Source organism: Antechinus flavipes, chromosome 6, assembly GCF_016432865.1.
Source record: "Antechinus flavipes isolate AdamAnt ecotype Samford, QLD, Australia chromosome 6, AdamAnt_v2, whole genome shotgun sequence".
Lineage (NCBI taxonomy): Eukaryota > Metazoa > Chordata > Mammalia > Dasyuromorphia > Dasyuridae > Antechinus > Antechinus flavipes.
The window spans coordinates 249,767,159-249,792,575 of NC_067403.1; the positions used below are offsets into that span (position 1 = coordinate 249,767,159).

Sequence of the window (25,417 nt, forward strand, 5' to 3'; positions counted from 1 at the left end):
AGGCAGTTAGAATATCCAGACTACCCTCTATAAACGTCTTTCAGTAACTTCTCTCTTTGTGTTTCACTTAATCTGGATCTACTACACAATTAAATTCTGGTAGTTTTTGTTTATTGATACCCAGGACACCCCCCAATTTTTGCAAAGAGTTCAGTCATTGGCTCACCTTCTTTCTTTTCTCCCCAACTCCCGGCTTCATGATATAAGATTTCAGGAAATATATTGATACTCCCCCAAATAGAAAAGGAATATTCACTCTCATCTCCCAGTTCTTCAACATTTTTCTTTCACAAGACCTGCTTCCTCACCACATCTCAGCTTCACAGAGATGTTCATGTCCTGCATCTTGTGGTCCCCCATACATTCACGACTTCTATGCTTATAAACTCTGAAATTCCCTTATACTCCACAACCTCTCCCTCTGCCACAAAACCCCAAACCTCACTGTTCATTCTCACTGTGACCTTCCATCCTCTACTTCTCTGTTTTTTTCTCAAACTATTACCCCTGCATTGGAAAATTCTCTTCTCTTCTTCATCTTCATCCCCTGATGAATTACTTTAACTCTTACACAATCCTTTTTTTCCCCCAATTATCCTTTCTATGCTATTCTATCAAGGACCTTGCCCTTTATAAACTCAGCAGTTGATTATTCCTACCAGCCACAGCCTTTGCTTCAGATAGCTGATAAAACTGGAGAAAAACCACATAATTGTGTGCCTAACTCAGAGGTAGAAGACCTGGATTATTATTACACTTGGTTCACCTACAAATTCTCCTTGCAATCTTTTGTGTGTGACTTCTGTCTAGACCTGTGTCATAACGTAAGAGGGTATTGAATGAGACACTACTCCAACTCTTAACAACTTTATGACTTTGGATTCCTAATTTAATCTCTCTATTCCTGTTTTCTTATTGAGTAGATTGGATTCAAAGGCCCCTAAGTTTCCTAATGATTTTCAATTTATAATTCTTTAATAAGGCTAATTCTACTGGATAGCTTGCTTCCAAGTGATTTCCCAATCACTGAGTTTTTCCAAGTGTAACTATCTTCTAAATTATTACACTGGGCTTTGGCACAGATAAAATGAGAGGATGAGTTTCTTGAAACTCTAAATCTATAACCCTTTGAACCTTCTTTTTGCTTGTCACCTAGGAATTAGAAAGAGAAATTTTCTGTCTTCCAAGCAGAATAATTATAATCCCTATTTCACATGGCAGCTTTTCAAATACTTGAACACCTTCAATATGCTCATTTATATAAAAAATACAGCTAGGATTTTTTATAACACCTGCTATTTGTAAGCTTCTGTGTGCTTTATAATCATTATCTCATTTCATCTTCACAACAGCCTTGAAAGGCAGGGAATCCCAATTGTGATCTCCATTCTACAATTGAGAAATATGAGGTAAACTAAAACTAAATGACTTGCCTAACATCACGTCACTACTGTCTCAGGCTGGGTTTGAACTTAGATGCTCTTGACTCCATGTCCAATATGGTATTCAGTGCACCACCGAGATTCCCCAACATGTGCACCTTAAATATCCTCTTTCTTAATCAGGTTCTCACTTGGCATCAATTTAAGGCCCTTAACCACCCTGACTTCCCTTCCCTGGAATCTCAATTTATAAATGTCCTTCCTAATGTGTAGCACCCAAAACCAAAATCAGTAATACTTCCGATGTAGGCTGACCAGAGCAATATACAGTGGAACTCTCATCTTCCTAGTCTTGGCTATTATTAAGCTTCTTTCAATGAATATTTGGAAGGTAATAGATTCTTCTCTGTCATCCAATATTGTTGAATTAAATGGAGCTTACATTCCAATAAAATCTCAGAACTAGTTCAAAGACATTTTGCTCTCCCCATTTTGCTTATCGTCGCTTCAGTTTACCTCTGTTTTTCTGGACACTTTGTAAATCTGAAACAAAACCAAAAGAGGAAATAAGATTAAAATTCCAGCACAACATAAAGAAGCACAACATAACTGCAGCCACAGGGGCTGGGGATTTGAACCATTCATCTTTTACCCAGTCATTAGGGATTGCTCAGACTCAGCTCTGGTCAATCTTGAGTTCTATTAAAAATATTAGGGCCCCCATTCTCATATTTTTGAGCTATTAGAAAGTCCACACCCTAATCCCTAGGAGAGTGTTAATAATAAACATTATAATTCACAACTAGATTCTAGCCCCAAAATAGAAGCAATTTGCAAATATATTCAAATAAATATTTTGTAGTAAATTTACTTCTGAACAAAACCTATTAAGCAATAAGGATCATAGTGTACATCAACAGAATGATTATAACAGCATTCTTAAAACATTAACCATTGGCATAATTTTCTGGGAGGCTGGGAATCAGGCCTCATTAGTATAAAAAAGCAATTTTTTCATGGCTTTTAACTAATTGTTTTCCATTTTGCATCTCTGCCAAGATTTCGTTAAACTTGCAAATTTACTTTCCTTTCTGGTGGTCTTTTCACCAAAGATGTTCCCCTTTATTCAAATACATTGAGAGAGGCGGGCGTGAGAGAGAAAGAGAGAGGGAAGAAGAGAGAGTAAGAGAGAGAGAATGGTTTCAATTTGTATTCTGACACAATCAGTTCCTTCTCTGGGTATAAACAGGATTTTTAATCATAAGCCCTTCAGAATATTCATAGATGATAGTGCTGCTGGGAATAGCAGTCCTTAATGCTTGGTCATCCCAGAACATTGCTATTACTTTGTATATAGCACATTTAATTTGAGTTGATGGAGGAATTTCCAGATTTTTTTTGAGAGCATCCTGGTCATCATTTTCCATAAGATGATAATATTCTAACACAAATACATGCTGTATGTTATTGAATCCTTTCCCAATTGATGGACATCCTCTGAATTTCCTATACTACAAAATTAATTGCTCTTGTGCTTGCTATTAATAGTAGTATGTCTCTATTCTCTCTAAATTTGAAAGATCCTTCAATTTCTAGCATAAATTCAACTTGATAAATAAACATGATTTTTTTTGAATATACAGATATGGCCTCTTTGATCATGTTTTAATCAGTATTCTTAAAATAAGGTTCACTTCTGATACAGGTCTACTTCTTTTTAACACATTTAACACATTAACATATATTGGATTACCTGCCATCTTGTGGAAGTGGTGGGGGGAAGGAGGAGAAAATTTGGAACAAAAGGTTTTGCAAGAGTCACTGTTGAAAAATTACCCATACATATGTTTTGTAAACACAAAGCTTTAATTAAAAATAGAAAACAAACAAAAAAAAAAAACCATAGTGAAGAAAACAAATACTACAGAGTAAAATCAAAATGGGCAAAATCTCCCCTTTCTAAAAGTTGAGGTTAGATGGCTATAGGGATGGGAAGGTCAAAATGATTAGGACATTTTCCTAAACTTTCCACTGCTACCCTGTGGATATCTTTGGATAATGAACAGGAAATGTCTCACCAGTTGCTTTATTTTTTCTCCACTGAGAGGTAAAAGAAAAAGAGATGAGGACAAAGAGAATCACAGATATTGAGAAAAACATGGAGAGGAAAATTAGCTCTATATATTTTCCATTTGCTTCTTTTGCTATGCCTCTCCAAATACACTTTTCCCCTAAATCTTTGGCTTCTTGATCTGGAAGAAGGCTCATTGATTTATAGTTTAAACAACAGAGATCAGGGAAAGCTACTCAAATTACATAAGCTTCTGATCTTGGTAAAAACATTTTACCCCTTTTTTTATTTGCATAATTAAGTGGATTTATCCATATAAACCCTGAGATATTTTCTAGCAAAACAGATTTGAATTGATCACAGATCTCACACTGAAGAATCCCATTACCTTTACAAAGTAGTAACACTATAGAGAATCTTTTTTTTTCCATCAAACTAAGAAGTGACTAGCTATTAAGGTCAAGTCCAATAGAAACAAATAAAATAGATATCACACTGACTTTCACTACATGCCTCATGTCCCAGTGAGTCCCATTCACTGACAATTGGGAAAATCTTCACATTGTTCTCAATTAATTAAAAACACTCTTTTAGAAAACAAAGACGTGGAAAGACAAAATGGACAAGCTCTAGCACTGCAAAATTTGGGACTAGATGCCTACAGGGATGGGAAGGTCATACTGATCAGATCATTTCCCTTAAACTTTCCACTGCTACATATTATCATTTGCATATTTTTGATGAAGAGGACATAACTCACCTGTAGCTTCTTTTTGCTCCACTGAGAAATAGAAGAGAGAGGAGGACAGAGAGAATCACAGATTTTGAGAAAAACATAGAGAAGAAAAATTAGCTCCTATATATTATCCATTTGCTACTTTTACTATGCCTTTTGCACCTATTTGCCTAAATCTTTGCTTTCTTGATCTAGAAGTTGGCGCACCAAATTGCGAGTTAAGCAACATAGATCAGGGAAAGCTTCTCAAATTATATGAGCTTCCAATCTTGGTAAAGGCATTTTTCCATTTTTTTATTTACAAAGTAAAAGGGATCTATTCATATAAACTCTAAAATGTTTTCTAGCAAAACATATTTGAATTGATCTCAGGACTCACACTGAAGAACTCTGTTGTCTTTATAAACTGATAACACCATGACAACCAATTTTCTTATCCATCAAGCAAAGGAACACCTTCCTACTAAGATCAAGTCCAGTTGAAAGAAATAAAACTAAAATCATTTCCACTACATTTCTTGCATCCCTTTCACTGACATTGTTTTTAAATCTCCACAATATTCTCAATTAATTAAAATTCCTCTATTAAAAAACAAAGACTTTGAAGGACAAAACACATAAGCTCTACAACTACAAAAATTGGGGCTGGATGAGTGTATGTAATTGGGGTCCTACTGACCAGCTCATTTCCCTTTACAATATAATATCAACACTTATAAATATCGAAAAATGAAGAAATTATTACTCACCAATCGCATCTTTGCTCGCACCTGAAAGATGGGTGATAGAGATAAACAGAGAAAGAGAAAAACATACACAGACAGGTAAGATTAGCTTTCTGGATTATCCTTTACGTACATTTTGAATGCTTCTTTTAATAGGTCTATGACTGAGAATATTCAGGCTCCTTGGTATTGAGAAATATACAATAAATCATTGGTTAAAGTACATTATTCAATTGACTGTTCCCTAATGGATTCATTCTAATGCCTAGTGAATTCTTTTTCAATTTCTCAAGTATTGGGGATCTCTTCACATAATCTCTGAGATTTTGTATAATCTAAACATATTTGTATCAAACACAAATCTCACAATTATGATCACTGTGACTTTTAATAATTGATCTCATCACTATGGAACAATTTTGTCATAGATAAACTATGAACTGATCAGCCTCTAAGGACATTTCCAATATTAAAGCTATAAAACAAAGATCATACTGACTTCCCCTAAATGTGTTATGACCCAATACTTCCAATTCATTGATTTTTTCAAAATTTCCATTATTATGTCAATTCATCACTGAAGAAACTCTGTTAAGCAAAACAAATACTTCTGAGAAAAATCAAAACAGACAAAACCTCCATTTTCTAAAAATAAAGGTTAGAGGGCTACAGGAATGGGAAGATCATGTTGATCACATCATTTTCCTAAACTTTTCACTGATACATAATTTTGTCTTGTGCATTTCTTTGGAAAAATAAAGATGATATGACTTACCAGTTGCTTCTTTTTTCTTCACTGAGAGGCAGAAAAAAGAGATGAAGACAAAAAGAATCACAGATATTGAGAAAAAATGTAGAAAAGACAAATTAGCTCCTATATATTATCCATTTGCTACTTTTACTTGATCACTTCTAATGCACCTTTTTGTCTAAATATTTACACTTCTTGATCTAAAAGAAGGCACACCGAATTAGCTTTAAGCAACGTAATTCCGGGAATGCTTCTCACATTACATAAGCTTAAGATCTTAGTAAAGATAGTTTTCCTCTTTATTCATTTGCAAAGTAAAAGAGATCTATCCATATAAACTCTCAGGTGTTTTTTAGCCAAACATATTTGAATTGATTTCAGGCCTGACACTAAAGAACTCCATTATCTTTATAAAGTGATAACACCACTAATGCAGACAAGATTAGAAGGAAAGCAATAAACTGGAAAAATATTTTTACAAAGGTTCTGATAAAGGCCTCATTTCCAAAATATATAGAGAATTGACTCTAATTTATAAGCAATCAAGCCATTCTCCAATTGATAAATGGTCAAAAGGATATATACAGACAATTCTCAGACAAAGAAATTGAAACTATTTCTAGTCATATGAAAAGATGCTCCAAGTCATTATTAATCAGAGAAATGCAAATTAAGACAACTCTGAGATACACTACACTCCTGTCAGACTGGCTAGAATGACAGGGAAAGATAATGTGGAATGTTGGAGGGGATGTGGAAAAACAGGGACACTGATGCATTGTTGGTGGAATTGTGAATGCATCCAGCCATTCTGGAGAGCAATTTGGAACTATGCTCAAAAAATTATCAAATTGTACATACTCTTTGACCCAGCAGTGTTACTACTAGACTTAGGGACTTGTATGTGCAAGAATGTTTATGGCAGCTCTCTTTGTAGTGGCCAAAAACTTGAAACCAAGTGGGATGCCCATCAATTGGAGAATGGCTGAATAAATTGTGGTATATAAATATTATGGAATATTATTGTTCTGTAAGAAATGAGCAGCAGGAGGATTTCAGAAAGGCCGGAGAGACTTATATGAACTGATGCTGAGTAAAATGAGCAGGACCAGGAGATCATTATATACTTCAACAACAATACTATATGATAATCAATTCTGATGGACGTGGCCTTCAGCAATGAGATGAACCGAATCAGTTCCAATAGAGCAGTAATGAATTGAACCAGCTATAGCCAGGGAAAGAACTCTGGGAGATGACCATGAACCACTACACAGAATTCCCAATCCCTCTATTTTTGTCCCCCTGCACGTTTGATTTCCTTCACAGGCTAATTGTACACTATTTCAAAGTCCAATTCTTTTTGTACAGCAAAATAACTGTATGGACATATATACATATATTGTATTTAATTTATACTTTAACATATTTAACATCTATTAGTCAACCTGCCATCTGGGAGAGGGGGTGGGGTAAAGAAGGGGAAAAGTTGGAACAAAAGATTTTGCAACTGTCAATGCTAAATAATTGCCCATGCATATAACTTGTAAATAAAAAGCTATAATTTAAAAAAGTGATAACACCATAAATGATTTATTTTCTCATCTATCAAGCTAAAAATGACTAGCTACTAAGGTCAAGTCCAGTTGAAAGAAATAAAACTAAAATCACACTGACTTGTACTAGATTCCTCATGTCCTAGTGTATCCCATTCATTGACATTTATGAAAATCTCCATGATGTTCTCAATTAATTAAAAACACTTTTAGGAAACAAAGACTTGGAAAAACAAAGCAAGCAAAGTCTCCCACTACCAAAATTATGACTGGATGAATGCATGGAATTGGGGTCATATTGAACAGCTCATTTCCCTTTACTATATAATATCAATACATATAGATATTGAAAAATGAAGAACATATTACTAACCAATTGCATTTTTGCTCACACCTAAAGGATGGAAGAAAGTGATAAACAGAAAAAGAGAAACACACCAAGACAGGTAAAATTAATTTTTCTGAATTGTCCTTTACATATATTTTGAATGCCTCTTTAATAGATCTATCTTTGAGAATATTCAGGCTTTTTGATATTGATTTATACACACAGAATCGTTGGTTAAAATGCGATTGATCAAGGCATTTCCACTAGATTTCTCATGTCTCAGTGCTTCCCTTTCACTGATTTTTCCAAATTTCCATTATTTTGTCAATTAATTAATTAAGAATCCTGTTTTGCAAAACAAACACTTCTAAGAGAAATCAAAACAGAAGAGGCTCCACAACCCTACATACTCTACAACCCTACATACTAAGTGGACGCATTGACTTAGGGGGCTTTTTGATAAGCTTAAGTTCCTAAATCCTTCTCTTCTATGTAGTATCAACACATTCAAATATTTCAATAATGAAGGACATAATACTCACTAGTTGTGACGTTGCTCTCAGCTGAGGGTTGTAGGAAAGAATCTGAGACAGAGAGACACAGGCAAAAATTAATTTCCCTTATATTCATTTGCTTTATTGAAAATACCTCTTTTTATGCTTCTATTTTCCAAAATATTTTAGCTCATTGATATAGGAAAACAATCCACAAATTACAGATAAACGAACAAAGGCTGGGAGACTATGATCACATTAGCTCATTCTATGATCTTGGGAAAGCCATATTCTCATGTTTTCTCTCCGTAAAGTGAGACATCTGTACTAAATTGTGTTTTGACAAAAAATTTCTGGCCGCCAAAATCTCCCTTCTAAAAATTGATGAGACAGGAGGTGTGCACTGATGTGGTAGCATCATGATCAGTTCCCAGCAGTAGTCACTGACAGATAGCATCACCATATACAAATTCTTGGATAATGAAGAAGATATTACTCACCAGTTTCATGCTTATCCATGCCTAAGAGAATTAAGAAGAGAAACAAAGAAACATAGACAGATGATATTAAAAATGATCATTTTTAAATTATCCATTTGCTATATTTAGAATGTTGCTTTTAATACCTCTATTCTTCAAAATATACAGGCTCATTGATGTTGAAAAATGAACCACTGAATTATGGGTTAAAGAAATAGATTAGATCACTGTTCTCAAATTAATTCATTCTATGATGCCGAGAAAGCCATTTTCTCCCTTTTTTCCACTAAAGTGAGAGGGTCATACAATATACTATCTAAGACTCCAGATAATCTAACAAAATTTGAACCCTTTCCAGCTCTCACAATCATGAACTTTATGACCTTTAGAAAGTGATAACATCACTAAGCCTCTATTTTCTCAGTAATAAAATGAAACTATGGCACTAAGTTCTAATCATGTTGAATTTTAAATCTATACAACTAAGAAAATACCAATTTCGACTAGATGCCTCATGTCCCACTGCATCCCATTCACTGATTTTTTCCAAACTTCTTTTATTTTGAAAATTAATTCATTTGACAAAACAAATACTTCACAAGAAAACTGAAACTGACAAGGTCTCCCCTGTACAGACTAGATGTGTACACTGACTCGGAGACCTCAGTCATTAGCTCCTTTCCCTAAATTTTCCAGTGGCAAGTAATCTCACCACATACAAATATTTCTATAATGAATAAGAAAATATTACTCACCACTTTCAACTTTTGCAGTGCCTGAGAGCAGAGACCCAGAAAAAGACAGAAAGAGACAGACAGAGAAAAAGAGACAGAGAAAATGTCAATTAAAAATTTATTAATTGTGTTTTGACAAAAACAAACATTTCACAGAAAAATTGCAGCTGCCAAAGTTTCCCTTATATAAATTGTGAAGACTGAATGAGTGCATTGAATTGGGGGTCTCCTGATGCATTCAGTTCCCAGAATTCTCTGCTGCTATCAAGAATCACTATATACAAATATTTTGATAATGAAGAAGAAAACATTACTTACGAGATTCATCTTTACATATGCCTGAAGTGGGAGAGGGGAAGAGAGAGAGAGAGAGAATTAGATCCTCTGCATTTTCATTTGCAACACTGAGGATGTTTCATTCAAGGCTTCTATTTTCCAAAGTATTGAGGCTTATTGATACTGAGGAATGAACTATTGATCTACCCATTAAACGACATAGATATGGGATCTGTCCTCATATGAATTCATTCTGTCATGTTCTGAAAGCACTTTCTCACTTTTTCCACCTGTACAGTGAAAGGGTTGTACAGCATAATCTCTACGATTCCTTATAATCTAACAATATTTGAATCTATCCCAGCTCTCGCACTCATGATCTTTGCGACCTTGAGAAAGTGATAGCATCTCTGAGCCTCTATTTTCTAATCTGTAAAATGAAACCATGGAACTGCTTAACCTCTAAGGTCACTTCCAACTTCAAATCTTATAAAACTAAGAACATACTAATTTATATTAAATGTTTCACTATTTTTTGCTTCCCATCCACCACCTTTTACAAGATGTCATAATTTTATCAATTTCTTAATTGAAAAACAGAGTGTTCACAATGAAAAACAATTTACAGAAAAATCCAGGCTCCCAAGATCTTCCCTCTACAATTTGGGGAGATTGGATGGGCGTGCTGATATGGAGGACTCCTTATCAATTTAATTCCCAGGTTCTCTGGACACAATTACAGGGATAAGAGATGAAATTTTCTATTCACAAAAAATGATCAGACATCACAAAAGTATCATCAGACCTCAAACATATATAAGAAGACCCTTGGGGAAACTTTGGAACATATGTAGTAATTCTGAAAGTAGTTCCAGTTTACTTGTCATGTGGTAAATGGCATCTGCTTTGATCAAATACATAGATTGAGCTAGGAGTGTTTTCAGAGGCAGCTAAATGAAGCAGTGGTTAAAGAGACAGACCTGGAATCAGATAGAAAAGTTCAACTCCAAGTAGTCACTTAGTAGCTTATGTAATCCTCAATAATTCTATTAATTTCGGTTTCCTCAACAATAAAATGGGGACATTACACTATCACCCATTTCTTTATGTCGTTCTTGGGGTCAAATGAAACAATAACTATAAAGTACTTAAAAGTGCTTAGCACATAGTAGGTGCTTAACAAAGGCTTATTTTCTTCCTTCCAACTTGTAAGATCACTAGCCTACAAAACCTTTCACCATTCTCTTTGACTCTGCTCTCTTGGTAGATCTCTCTCTGCTTTTGGTTTGAGGAGTTTGTTGAAGACTTTCAGAGAGAAACAGTAATGAAAAGGGAAAAGACTTGGACTCTCTCCAGTGTAATCCATTTCTTTTCCTTTCCCTTCTCATTTAGTTCTTTTGTTCTACCTGAAAAATTTAATGTGGAAGCTCTTGTCCCTTTTGAAATGTCAAGACAGTAGAGCTCCAGGAATTTGAGAATCACAGAGGAGGAGTCTGTAGTCAGTTTTTCAAGTAGCCCAGCATCAATGCCTTGGAACTCAGTAAGACCCAAAAGCTTGGGAGCCTAGGCCAGTAGTAACCAAAATGGGGACTCATTGATGCTGCTTCTGAACATGAACTTGATGGAACCAAGGTTTTGTAGAATGTATCTATTCTCTCCTATATGAGAATCAGGGAGAGCATGTCCCCAGAATATTAACAGGAACTATTTTTACTTCTGCGCTTGCAACATCTTTGAAACAAAGAACCCTCCTAAAAGCTAATTGATAGTGACAAATAGATGTACAGTGAATAGAGCACCAGCCCTGGCGTGAGGAAGACAAGTTCAAATCCAGTCTTAGACACACCACTTCCTAGTTATGTGATTCTGGGCTCATCACTTAACCCCAATTGTCTCACCTCCTCAAAAAAAGCTAAATGATATAGATTGATTAAAGGGAACTAGGGAACTAGTAAGTAACATATAATCTTAGTAAACTCAAAAGAGAAATCTTTCAAGGGTTCCTTACAATCCTGCTGTAACTGATCCAACACTGGAAGAGAGTTCAGAGCACACCCATTATGTAAAAATAGTTGCTACTACTCTTCTCCACAATGACCTTTTATGTAATACATAGTTTTGAACATATATTTTATTGGGAACTTAAGAAATATTATAAGCATTTTCATAATGTACTAGAATAGAAAAAGTTTGCCCATCAAAGAGCAAATCTATTGTCTACCATTTGCTATTCCTTTTAATAAATAATAAGTGTATGGAATATTATTTTTGATTCTTTTTTCTTTCCTTCTTCACTGCCTTTGGGATAGTTACCATTGCACATAAATATGTATGTATGTGTGTATGTATGTATATACGTGTATAAAATATATACATTATATATAAATATTCTGCCTTTACTTTGATTTTTTTAGTTCTTTATCTGGAAGCAGAAAAAAGCAGAAGTATTTTTTCATATGTCCTTTATATTTAATTTGGATATTTATACTAATAAAATACATAGAGGTGCATGTATACATATATGTGTATATTTTTTGCATACATAAATCACATATGTTTATGTATGTAGGCATATATAATATGCAATATGTATTTTCTTTGTATATATTTTGGAGAAGAAGCATGGAATAGTAAATGAGGAGCTAATTTCAAAGTTAGGAAGAGCAGAGTTTGAAATTTTCCTTTGCCACCTGCCTTTTGTACAGCCTTGAAGAGGGCCCTCAGCCGCTCAATGCACTCAGCAATTCTTTAAGACTATACATTTCTAGAAGTAATTAGCCTTAATTGACAGAGCTCATTGGAGAGTCTTCTATTCTGGCATCTCTGTGTTCCACATCAGGCTGAAATAATCCATATTGCACAGATCTTTACCTTTGCCTTTTTTTAATTTCCAGGTCACAATAAGGATGATAAGCACAATGTTCATAAGGGCCATGATCACAATTACTATCACCTTCCAAGGAGGGTCATTTGGACTCAAAGCAAATGGACTCAAAGCATCTGAAAAATTCAAATCATAGAATTATATAACACAGTCAGGTGTAGAAGAGGTCTTTAGTGAACAATAAATTACTGAAAATTTTGGTGATTGCACTAAATAGAAAAATCCCCTCATTTTCCAGAGAAGGAAACTAAATCTCAGATCAGTATGGCAATGTACTAGGTAGTTGCAGAACTATAGCATAGAACTCCGAAATCCCAAATATCCCCAGGGATTGGTTCCTGATTGTCTGGCCAGTATTCTGGTCAAAGGACTTTCTAAGCTCTTGCAGCAGGAGCTCAGAAACTCTTCTCTGATCTGGATATTAGTGCAACAGGGAAGGCAGTCCGCAAAACTAGGAATAGAGGTTGTGTGATTAATGTTCAGAAAAGAGTCCTTTTTTTGTCCAAATGGAAACTATTTGCTCTAATTCTGTTTTACTGTGAGATGCTTGAGAGCATGCATTATCTTTTGCCTTTCTTTGTATCCCAATGCTTGTGACAGAAACATAGAAACCATTTAATAAATGCAAGTTGACCAATTGGAACCAGTCTAATTAATAAGGGAAAGAAACACAGTTCCTGCCCACATGTGGAAGGACAATGCCTCAGATACAAACTTTTTTCAGTTTAAGAAGCAACAAAATGTTTTTTGGGCTAACTTGAAACAGAGAGAAGAAAGGAAAGAGGACTTGGGTTGAATGAAGCACCATGTCACTGGTGGTCTTGGGCCCCGAATTTATCTGTTCTGTTTTACAAAGGTCCTTTGGCTTGAACAACAAAAATACACTTAGAGGAATATTGTCATCAAAGCAGGTACCTAGTGATAGTCTATCTTTTCTCCCCATTGCAGAAGTAGTTAATTGTTCATGTGTCTTGGATCCCTTTGGCACATTGGTGAAATCTTTGGACTGTTTCTCAGAATCATATTTTTAAAAGCACAAAATGGGATACATATAATTACAAATGAAATCAATTTTATTATAATTCAGCTATCAAAATCTAAATTTTAAAAATCCTCAGAGGGAAAAAGACCCATATATGCAAAAATGACTCTTTTTGTGATTGCAAGGAATTGGAAACTGAGGGGATGCCAAATAATTGGAAAATGGATGGTTAAGTAACGATATATGAATCTAATGGAATACTATTGTTCTATAAGAAATGACAAACGGGAAAATTACAGAAAAGACTGGAATGACTTACATGAACTGATGTTGTTGAGCAAGAAGAACCAGGAAAACATTGTACATAATAGCTACAAAATTTCATGATGCTCAACTATGCAGACTTGGCTCTTCTCAACCAAAAAAAAAAAAGTGATTGAAGCAATTCCAATAAACTTTAGATGGAAAATGCCATCTGCCTCCAGAGAAAGAATTATGGAGATTAAGAGAATATTGAAGCATGCCAATTTCACTTTTTAGTTTTTCTTTTTGTTCAGATCTTTCTTTTCGAACATGACTCATATGAAAATAAGTTAAAATGAATGTACACCACAGTAACAAGATGATTATGTGATACTCAATTATAATGAACTAGGTTTTTTTTCAACAATAAGATGATTCAGTATAATTCCAATAAACTTATGGTAGAGAGTCATTTGCATCCAGAGAGAGAATTCCAAGGACTAAATGTATCTCACGACATAGTATTTCACTTTTTTGTTGTTATTTGCTTGGGTTTTTTTTTTTCTTTTTCATTTTTTTTCCTTTTTGATCTGATTTTTTTTATTCAGTATGATAAGTATGGAAATATGTTTAGAAGAATTATACAGTTTTAACCTATATTGGATTAACTGCTATCTAGAGGAGGGAAGTGGAGGAAAGGAAAGGAGAAATATTTGGAACACAAAGTTTTGCAAGGGTGAATATTAAAAAGTATCTATGTATATATTTTAAAAATAAAAAGCTATCATTAATTTTTTTAATTTAATGTACACATGTATCCTATATTAGATTGCTTGCTAGCTTGGGAAGGGGAGAAGGAAAGAAAAAGAGAAAGAAAAATATTGGCAATCAAAATCTTATAAAAATGAATCTTGAAAATCATCTTTATATCTAATTGGAAAAATAATATACTACTAAAGTGAAAGTTAGAAAAAAGAAAAATCTTCCTAATCTAATATATATTTTGAAATCTCCTATTATGAGAGGAGGGATTGTGGGGGAGAGAAAAATAGTAAGTCAGATGACAAACTCATGTAGAAAGAAGGGGGATGACTTGGAAATCTATAGAAAAACTTCTACCAGGAATTTGATTGAGTAGTAAGTATTAATAGCATAAAACTCAAAAGTAGAGAAGTTTCTGAGGCTTGGAAGAAGGGGAAAAAACATAGAAGTGGCAATGTAGAGCAAGGAGAAATCCAACTTCCCCACTTCAACCAATGAATCATGGCTAATGAGTAAAGGTGGATCCAGTGCTGGGAAAATGTAGCCAGGGAAGTTATATAATCCAGGGGTAGCCAAGTTTCAGTAATAAATAGTAGACAAAATGAGTGATTGAGGAAAAGATTTAGGATCAAGAGAAGTATGTTTCCTGCAGCATTTCAGAAAGCAAAGTGGAAGGGCTGAGTAGTGTTTCACTGAAAATTTTAGGTGGCAGAATTGAGAAGGGATAGTAATAAGAGCTTGGATGAATGGTATGGGGTGGAGTTCGGAAGATGATCTATAGAGATTCAGAGTTATTAGGAAATGAAAGGCAGGACCCCGTGTGAGAATGTTCCTCAGTGGATGGATTGGACCATTCCTCCAAAAAATTTGAATATTAGGGCTAGAGGCAAGAGCCACTTAATAATATGGGAGGTATGGGGACAAATAATCAAATGGTTAATTCTAATTAGCTACCCCTCCTCCCTCCAAAGGGTGGAGATTGGACAAGAAAAGGGTGTAGCAGAGAGAGAACAAACATAGGTTATTGTTTCTCCTTTGTTCTAAAAGGACATCCAATAGGTGACACTATGACATGCAAGTGAATTGGATTTAAGTAGCAGAAGTCTATGCAAGGTCACTTGCCTCACCTTCCCATCCAGAGCCATCTGAGTCCCGTGGCAAGATACAGTTCAAGACAACTGGAATTGGTCCTGGATGGAATGGGAGACCTTAGTCTTTTTAAGCTAAAGTCTTTAAGAAATCTCAGTTTGACTGAGGCTTCACCTAATCAGTGGTTTCGCCTACGTAGCAACTGAGGCAAAGAAATGTCTCTTTCACTTAATCCAAAAAAAAAAAAAATCTAAATTTTTTTATATAAATAAATATGAATGAATATTCATAATATGAATGAATCTGAGAAGGGAAGACTCCAGAATTTCTGGCTTTAGCAGAAATGACTACTACTTACATTTAATCTGAGTCAATCAGAACCCCAAAAGTGATCAAATGGGGCTGGGCCCAGGACCTATTGGTGACCAGTTAGGATCAGATTGGTTTGGTTTAAGGCCTGATCCTTATGAAAAAAAACCTAGACAGTAAATACCAACATAGAGAGAAAACATGCACAGCAGGAAAAGTAATCCCATTTTTCCCATTCCTCTTCCCTCAGAAGACAGATGTTGTGGGCCTGAAATCAAAGAGTGGATTGTTCCTCTTATCCATGCACTAGTTGGGAGATAGAAGGGTAGCAGGAAATAGAGTTATTTTGTGCTGGCACAGAGAGAAGTCTTTTCTTTGGGATGGGGGTTGTCTTTAGGGAAGATGAAAGATGTCAGGCTTCTTGCCTTGATTTTCCTCAAGAGATACACTGCACCCAGCAGGAGATGGAAAGCACAAAGCTCATGATCATAGGAATTCTTGATCCCTCTTATCACCTGAGATGATGGGGTAAGAGATGGTAGCTGGAGGAGATAAACTCCCTGTAAAGGATGGAGTCTATCTACAAAACCCTCATCATGTTACTTTTCCCCTCTACATTTATCTCGTTTATTTGATCATACATAATATTTGGGTTCAGATATCAGCTTCCCCCCCCATTAATCTGTGTGCTTCTTGAGAATAAAGACTGCTTTGGTGAGTTTGTTTAGTTGTTTTGTTTTTTTGGGGTTGGGGGGGGTGAAGTTTTGCCTTTCTTCATATTTCCAATCAGAGCTTAGCACAGTGCCTGGAACATGAGTAATTTTACTACCCTTACTCTCAATCTCCTTATATGTAAAATGAGGGGGAAGATTGAATGACTTCTAAAATGCCTTCTATACATAAAATCTTCTTATCCATAAAGGTAGAATTTTGGATATTATAACACATGAATGAGAGAAATATTTGGAAATCCTGGATATTTCACCTGCTCTTTTAATCAAAAAGTTCTACTCCATCCTTAGTGCTCAGGAAGGGAACTAACCTGGCAGAGAAACACTTGCTTCCAACCCTTGTTTGAGAAGATGGTTCCAAATGAAACAAGAAACATTCACTTTGGAATCAGTGGACACTGTGACTGATGTTTCAACAGAGAACAGGCCCTTCTCATCCTTCATGATCTTGGTGTCTTGTGACGATGACTTTTCCAGGTTTTTCCTCCACTGCACTTCAGGCTCTGGGTACCATCCTGAAGAAGTACATATCAGCTGAAACTCTTTATTTCCATCACTCTTAATGTGTATGTGAAGAGTAGAGCCTTTGCCTAGGAAATGGAAATCATACAAAAGTAAGATTACTTCCTAGAAACCAAGAGGAATTTTATCTTATTCCTTCTTATTACTTCTATCAAATTTTATTATTGGGAATGTAATAAATGAGAAAAACATACAACATGCCTCTATGCCTAGGATAACAATATGTATATTTCCAATTCCATGTTAGGAAGGCAAAAACAAAAACAAAATATTTATTAAGTTCAAGAAGTTTATATTCTATTGGGGATTGTGGACAGGAGGGGGAAATCCATGTACGTACATTTATATTTCCCAAATAATTTCAGGGATATGAATAGAGTATAAGCAAAACAAAAACTGCCTAACATATTAGATGCCAAGACTAGAATTATAAAAAGTTCTTGGTAGTCTAAAGCAATATCACAATTCTAAAATAAAATAATATAGTAACAAATGTAAAGACCTGTACTAAAGGTTAATTTTTTAATTGACTGTAAGGTGGGAGGAGGAGTCAGGCTCAGTGCAACAGGAAGTAAATAGGCTTTGCCTAAGACCCCCAGAAATGGGTTTGCTGTGGACTAATAGGGACCACCTCGTGTGTGGGAATTCTGGTTGCATTGAGATCTGCATCATTAACGGGAGGTGTCTCCTTCTCTGACTGGTTGTGCAGGTGACCTCATAGACCCTATTTAAACTGTGGGACAAGGAAGCTGGTCCTTTTTGACCTGGAGTTCACTGGGAATTCACTGGGAGTCAGCAGGGAGTCAGCTAGATGTGAACACATGAATAAAAGACCTTGAGCTTGCACATGGCTGTTCTCGAATGCTGTGCTGTGCATTTAAACCATCGTTCTTATGAAATGAAGGCCAGAGATCTCTGAAGGCCTCAGACAGAGGTAAGTTTGGTTAAATTGGTTTAAGCACTGCAAAAGACAGTTTCTGAAGATTTCTCTGAGGGACTGGGAAGGAGGAGAGACTGGCAATAGTGAATGCAGAATGGGCATTAACAAGGGTATTCACAAAAGTAGTAAATGCCTTGTTGGCATTCACACTTCACCTATACTGGTACATGATAAAGGAGATACAAATTGACAGACCATCTGAAGAGATGTTAGTGGAGTGATATGAATTGATCGGTGAGCACAAAATACTAATGACCTATTAAGTGGCACAATGGACAGAGTACAGGCCCTGGAAGCAGCAAGACTCACCTTCCCGAATGCAAATCTGGCCACAGACACAAACTAGCTTTTTGACCATTATGTGTAAAATGAGCCTGTTTGGGCCAGAACTCTGAACTTGAAACAAGTCAGTCTAATTGATAGAGACAATGGTTATTTAGCAAGGTGCTTAATAGTTCTCTAGTTCAGTACATGTATTTAGTACTTAATATAGTTCCACAAGATTCACACCTATGATAAGAGGGCATATAAACTCAGACAAACTCAGCCAGATTCAGAGCCAGAGAAGACAAAGGACTAGAGGCAGGACCTCAAGCTCTCAGAGCCAAGGAGAGAGATTAATTTCCATCTTCATCAGCACTGTGGCGGCTAGCCTGGTCTCTTTAGATTCTCCAATGAAACCAAGATTCCGAGAGGCCTCCAAGAAAGCTAGCTGAAGCCCCAGGCAAGGAAACAAGACTTTGAAAGAGATAATAAAGAATTTGGACTTTAATACCTGGCTATTCTTGTGGTGAGAACTGAACTGAAAAGAAGGCTGCTCCCAGAGACCCCCAAGAAAACCGAAGCAAAGAACATTGCATGAGCCAGAGAAGAAAAGGGCAAAGTACTATATAGTATCTTTGCCAAAACAATTTCCAATGGAGTCCCTAAGATTTGGACACAACTGAACTCAGAACCACAGTAGAACAAATGACTCTTACTGCTACTAACTCCTAGTCAGACCCTATTTTTTGGTCAATTATGCCACTATTTAAATATAAATTTTAAAACTCATTTTTTAATCTTTATTTCCAAATTCTTTCCTTCCCTCTAGCCATTCCTTTACCATTAAGAAAGCAAGTTTTATGATATGCATTATACATATGAAGTCAAAACATTGCCAATAGTAATCTATTCTGCTATTTCTTCTGTTTTATGGATGAATTCAGCTCGTTCAAATTCATAGTCATGATTACTAAATGTTTGTGATTCCTTCTATACTATTTTCTTCTATTTATCCATTTTTTTTGTCATTTTTCTCAAAAGTTTTTTTTTCTCTAACCAATAGAGTCTCTAACCAACTCTAATTCATTAATATGCCCTCCCTCTTATCACCTCCTCCATTAGATTATCCAATTCCTTTCAGGTTTTCCTGTTGAGTAAGATGAATGTCTACACCCAACAAACTGTGTGCATATAATCTTCCACCTTTGAACCAATGCAGAGGAGAGTCAGAGTCAAGCATTACCTACTTCTCCCATCCATTCATTTCCTGCTCCTCTGTAAAAACTCTTTCTCTTTGCATGCCTCTTTTATATACCCAAACTATGATGAATATGGGAAGACAGGGTCCCTATTTTTATACCCAAACTATGATGAATATAGGAAGACAGGGTCCCTCTTGGCAAGGGACTTCTAGAGAAATTCGTCGATGTTTTCAGTGTGGAAAAGTTGGACATTTGAGAGCTCATTGTAGATATGGAGATAGAGTGAGAAGACAGGGTGAGAGAAAACCCAAATCCCATGTCCAAAATGTAATAGAGGCTTTCACTGGGCCTCTGAATGTAGGATGACCCAGAGAAATGAGAGGCAGGACCCAGCTCCAAAGTATCAATCAAAGGACAGGTGGGGCATGATAGCAGCTGAGGTTACACCCAGAGAGACTTTAGAAATTCAGGACTCTGATGTCATCAACCAACAGAAAAGCAATCAGGATTGCAGTTGGGAAGAATACAGGCCTTTTAAGACAACAAGGCAATATCCAGTGCAAACAGCTCCAATGTAATTACCAGATGATGAGGAGAAATCCCAAATTTGGTAAATAGAAGGGAATTAGGTTAACTGCTTGGGGAAGAGGATCTGCTTATATTTCCACAGATGGAGAAAGAATCAGATGGCTGACTATGAGACTGTTAAAAGGACTTTTAAAATCTTCAGGAATCATTGGATTTCCTAAGACAAGATGAGACTGTTTTTCCCCCATTCTTTTTTTTTCCTTTCCCCCTTTTCCCCGTATATCCCTCTTTCTTAGCCTTGCCTTTTTTTTTCTATCTTTCCAAAATAGTAGACACATGTTCATGTCTTCAGTCTAAGTAGACTGCTAACTACTCTATACCTGAGATAAACATCTTATAGGTTTTATATATGTGTCTGTGTGTATGTATATATAAACATATATACATATAAAAAAAACTTTTCATTTTGGAATATAAACAGTTTAACTTTATTGAATCCCTTATGATTTCATTTTTCTTATCGACTTTTTATGCTTCTCTTAAGTCTTGTATTTGAATACCAAATTTCTATTTGCCTCTGGATTTTTTTTTTAATCAAACTTTGTAAAGTCCTTTATTTCATTGTATATCTATTCTTCCCCTGAAGGATTATATTATTTTGCTGAGTAGGGCATTCTTGATTGTAATGCTAGCTCTTTTGCCTTTTGGAATATCCTAGTCTCAGCCATCTACTTCTTTAATGTGGAAGCCATTAAATTTTGTGCAGCCCTGACTGTGGTTCCACTGTATTTGAATTATTTCTTTCTGGCTCCTTGAAATATTTTCTCCTTGACCTAGGAGTTCTGGAATTTTGCTAATATTTATGGTAGTTTTCATTTGGGGATTTCTTTTAGGAAGTGATTGTTGGATTATTTACATTTCTATTTTTTTCTTGTTCTAAGATATGTGAGCAGGTAGCCTTGAAAATTTATTGAAATATGATATCTAGAATTTTTTATTGTAATTTTCAGGTAACTCATAACTATCTTCTGTCTATTCTCTAGGCCACTTGTTTTTCCCATGAATATTTCAGATTTTTCATCTATTTTTTTTTTCATTCTTTTGGCTTTGTTTTATTGTATCTTGATATCTCATAGAATAATTTTAAAATTCTGCTTTTTTAAGGGATTATTTTCTTGAGTGAGGTTTTTCTTTTGATATGTTCTGTTACTTAAAGAATACTTTTTTTCACTATTTTTATTGCTCTTTTACCAAATTCTTAGTTCTTTTTAAATAATTTTCTTGCATTTCTCTTATTTTCCCCAATTTTTCCTTTGCTTCTCTTATTTGATATTAAAAATAATTTAATCCTTTTAAATCTTTATTACTTTTAGGAATTATTTGGTTTATTCCAATCTGTTTTTCTTTGACGCCTTTCTTATACATATTTTTATATAATTTTTTTTTTTACTTCTTAGTTTTTGTATTGATCTTCCTTGTCACTCTAGTAACTTTTTATGATCAGGTTACTTCTTGGTTGTTTGCTTGTTTTTACAGCCCATGCCTGACTTGGGACTTCATGTGTTAGACTTTGCTCAGCTCACCTTGGGGATTGAATGATTGAGTCAGCAGTTACTTTTGCAAACTTCAGACTTTTCTCCTTGCAGTTTAACAATAGTTCTATGTACTTAACAATATTGGATGCCTTCAAGGCAATATTATTCAGGGAGAAGTGTGGTCTCTGCTCTCCTGACCTGCACTCTGGTCATTACATAAAGAATCCCTACTGTCTAATGACCACAAATCCTTTATATATGACAAAACTGTCTCCTGCTCTCTTGAGATTGCAAGCACTCTTTCTATCCTGGAACTAAGATCCTGGATCAAGGACCCTGGTCACTTTTGAATGCAAGCTCTCTCTTTTTCATGCTGGAATTACAGCCCAAAATTGGTAAATAAGCTGCCAACTGGTAAATAAGCATTCTGGACTTCTGCTGAATGCTATTCCAGTGGTCCCTTGGAATCTCTTTCTGAGCAAGTGTCCAGTCCCCTTTCCATCTCTCCATGGTGAGAGCTTTTATTACTGCTGTTCCTAGTATTATTTCCAAGGCTCTTCCTTGGTGTTACTGCTATGCTCCAAGTTAATCCCCACTCAAGAGACATCAATCTCTTCTTCTGACCAGCTAAATTGTCCTGAAAGGAATAATGTCTTACTCCATATTTTTGTTGGTTATGCCACTTTAGAATTTGATGTAACACATTATTTTAAAGTTGTCTGGAGAGAAATTCTGGGAACATAAAGCTAGATAATGCTCCCATTCCTCTGCTTTCTTGGCTCTGTCTTCTCAGCCACATTTTAAAACATTAACAAATGAGCATATGCTCAAAGAAGGATGACTAAAATGGGAGAATAAACTGGGGCACCACGCCTTGGAAAGATGGATTGAAGCAGGAGAAAAATTAGGAAAAGAAAAGAGAAGCCCTGGTAAGATAAGGTTTCTATTTCAAATATTTGAAAGGTTATCATGTGGGAGAGGAATTAGTTTTATTCTAATTGATTCCAAAGGAAAATGGAAACAATAGGTGGAAGGTTCAGGAGGGAAATTACAGGTATTCATTCTTGTAATAAGAGCAGTTTAAATGTCAGACTGTTTCAAGAAACAATATATTTAACTTTGGTTGCCCCAAAGAAGCTAGCTGACTCTCTGTTAGAGATATTAGAGAGAGGATTCCTGTTCAGATTAGGATTATACTAGATGAGGTTCAATTTCAGTACTAGCTCTGGGTTTTTCATCTCTCTCTCTCTATCACACACACACACACACACACACACACACACACACACACACACAGACCTACATAAGTTCAGTCCAAGAGTTCATTCAATTTTGTCTTCATGAGTATTTGAAAATGTTTCTCTCAATGTAAATGGAGTCTAATTGCTTAATATGTACTGTTATGAGCAAAGCTATTAAAAAAAAAAAAGCCCCCACATTTGCTTGTCATTGCTCTGACTGCTAGATCTCACTATCTCACCATGATCTCCTTCTACTTGCTTCCCCAAAAATGTTCTTTGCTTGTACTCATGTGCTAGGTTTGAATTGCTGCAATTACTATACCTGATCTATTTGTGTCTACCTAAACTTCTCTTTACTTTCCTAATCCTTGAACTTAATCTTCCCATTAGTCCTTCAGACACTCCAGTTCAATCAGCTGCCTCTGATCAAGATACCTTTAGATCCAGCCTGTCCTGTCTAGTTTTGTTCCTCCTGCATGATGTTTGGGACTCGGTGTATTTCTCAGACAAACAGCACAATTTCTCCTCTGCCCAGACATCCCCCTCACAGGGCCAGCACACAAGGCACACACTTACCTGCCACATACACTTGGAACTCTGCTTCCTCATAAACATAAGGAGTTTCAAAGAAACACCGGTAATTTCCTTCATCAAAAGGACGAATGTGACGAAGCTTCAATGCCACACTCCCATTGGAAATGTCATGTCGAAGAAATTCTGTCCTCCCTTTATAGTCTTGGTGCTGATGTTTCAGATAATCCTGCTTATTTTTATATTGATGTACCAGATTTGAGGACTGACCATAAAACCATATCACATTCATATCCTGAGCATCCATCTGGGGAGAAAGGTGGCATGGGAATGTGGCTTCTCCGTCTAGCAGGGCAATGATTTGCTGTTGTGGTCCTATAACAGTGAATTTCCCTGAAAAATACACAGAGTAGGAGTAAATGCGAGTTAATTCAAGACACAGATCTGGAAGCTTTTCTGTTTTGCAGCATCTTGTAATATGTCATCCCAACTAAGGAAGACACAGAAGCTCCATAGACATATCAACCATTGCCACAGGTCCACAAGCAGTGGAAGCACTCCAGAGGCCACAGCAATGCCGGAGGGCTGCACCATCACTGGATCAACTTGGACAACTATCACCCAGGCTACTTTGGGAAAGTGGATATGAGGTACTACCACTTGAAGAAGAACCAAAGCTACTGCCCAACTGTCAACGTTGGTAAATTGTGGATGCTGATCAGTGAACAGACCAGGATTAATGCTGCCAAAAGCAAGGAAGAGCTTGATCCTATCATTGATGATGTTTGCTCAGATTATTACAAAATCCTGGGAAAAAGGGAACTTTCCAAGCAGCCAGTCATCGTGAAAGCTTCTTCAGCAGAAGAGCAGAGATAAAAATTAAGGGTGTTGGTGGGGCTTGTGTTTTACTGGCATAAAAATGCAATCTTATCAAATAAAACAAATGTCTTTATTAAACATTCTAGACTTTGCCAAAATAAAAAGATATAGATCTGGGGGAAATATATATATTGGATTACTTGCCATCTGGAGAGGGGATGGGAGAAAAGGGAGTGAAAAAACTTGAAACACAAGGTTTTGCAAAGGTGAATGTTAAAAAATATCTATGCATATATTTTGAAAATAAAAAGCTTTAATAAAAAAAAAAGTTTTGAAAAAAAAGACAAAATACCATAGACATCCCTAAATAGAAATTTAGGATAGATGTCTGGAGAGGACTGAATGAAAATAGAATAGAATACACATTTTCTCAGCAGTACATGGTACCTTTACAAAAATTGGCCGTTTTCAATACAAAATATATCCAATTGTTTTCCAATTTGGTTAGATCAGTTCACAATTCCACAAACAATGAATTAGAGTCCCATTTTTTCCATAACTTCTCCAATACTGGTCTTGAAAAATTGACATCATACCCCAAAGAGATACTAAAAAAAGGAAAGGGACCTGTATGTGCCAAAATGTTTGTAGCAGCCCTATTTGTAGTGGCTAGAAACTGGAAAATGAATGGATTCCCATCAATTGGAGAATGGCTGGGTAAATTGTGGTATATGAATGTTATGGAATATTATTGTTCTGTAAGAAATGACCAGCAGGATGAATACAGAGAGGACTGGCGAGACTTACATGAACTGATGCTAAGTGAAATGAGCAGAACCAGGAGATCATTATACACTTCGACAACGATATTGTATGAGGACATATTTTGATGGAAGTGGATTTCTTTGACAAAGAGACCTAACTAAGTTTCAATTGATAAATGACGGACATAAGCAGCTACACCCAAAGAACGAACACTGGGAAACAAATGTGAACTATCTGCATTTTAGTTTTTCTTCCCGGGTTATTTATACCTTCTGAATCCAATTCTCCCTATGCAACAAGAGAACTGTTCGGTTCTGCAAACATATATTGTATCTGGGATATACTGCAACATATCCAACATATAAAGGACTGCTTCCATCTAGGGGAGGGGGTGGAGGAAGGGAGGGGGAAAAAAAATCGGAAAAGAAACGAGTGCAAGGAATAAAGTTGTCATTATAAAGTAATCATTTAATAAAAAAAATAAATAAATAAATTTAAAAAAAAAAGAAAAGAAAAATTGACATCATTTATGTAGAAG

General features: G+C 35.7%; 1 protein-coding gene and 1 pseudogene across 4 annotated transcripts in view; one reads left to right on the forward strand and one right to left on the reverse strand.

The window, feature by feature from the left end:
* LOC127540545 (uncharacterized) overlaps positions 1-25,417 on the reverse strand; it is a 63,245-nt gene that overhangs the window by 33,107 nt on the left and 4,721 nt on the right. For 3 of the 4 annotated variants that reach the window (XM_051965269.1, XM_051965268.1, XM_051965267.1), the window contains exons 2-11: positions 23,341-23,688; positions 16,844-17,122; positions 12,404-12,532; positions 9,575-9,595; positions 9,278-9,298; positions 8,544-8,564; positions 8,092-8,133; positions 5,690-5,710; positions 4,939-4,959; positions 1,899-1,925 (exon numbers count right to left, since the gene is read on the reverse strand). In XM_051965269.1, the coding sequence (XP_051821229.1) occupies positions 1,899-1,925; positions 4,939-4,959; positions 5,690-5,710; positions 8,092-8,133; positions 8,544-8,564; positions 9,278-9,298; positions 9,575-9,595; positions 12,404-12,532; positions 16,844-17,122; positions 23,341-23,688 (930 nt within the window). Of the gene's footprint in view, positions 1-1,898; positions 1,926-4,213; positions 4,235-4,938; positions 4,960-5,689; positions 5,711-8,091; positions 8,134-8,543; positions 8,565-9,277; positions 9,299-9,574; positions 9,596-12,403; positions 12,533-16,843; positions 17,123-23,340; positions 23,689-25,417 lie in introns of all 4 variants that reach the window. The other variant, XM_051965266.1, reaches the window with a different exon arrangement.
* Positions 23,774-24,212, forward strand: LOC127540551 (60S ribosomal protein L27a-like; annotated as a pseudogene).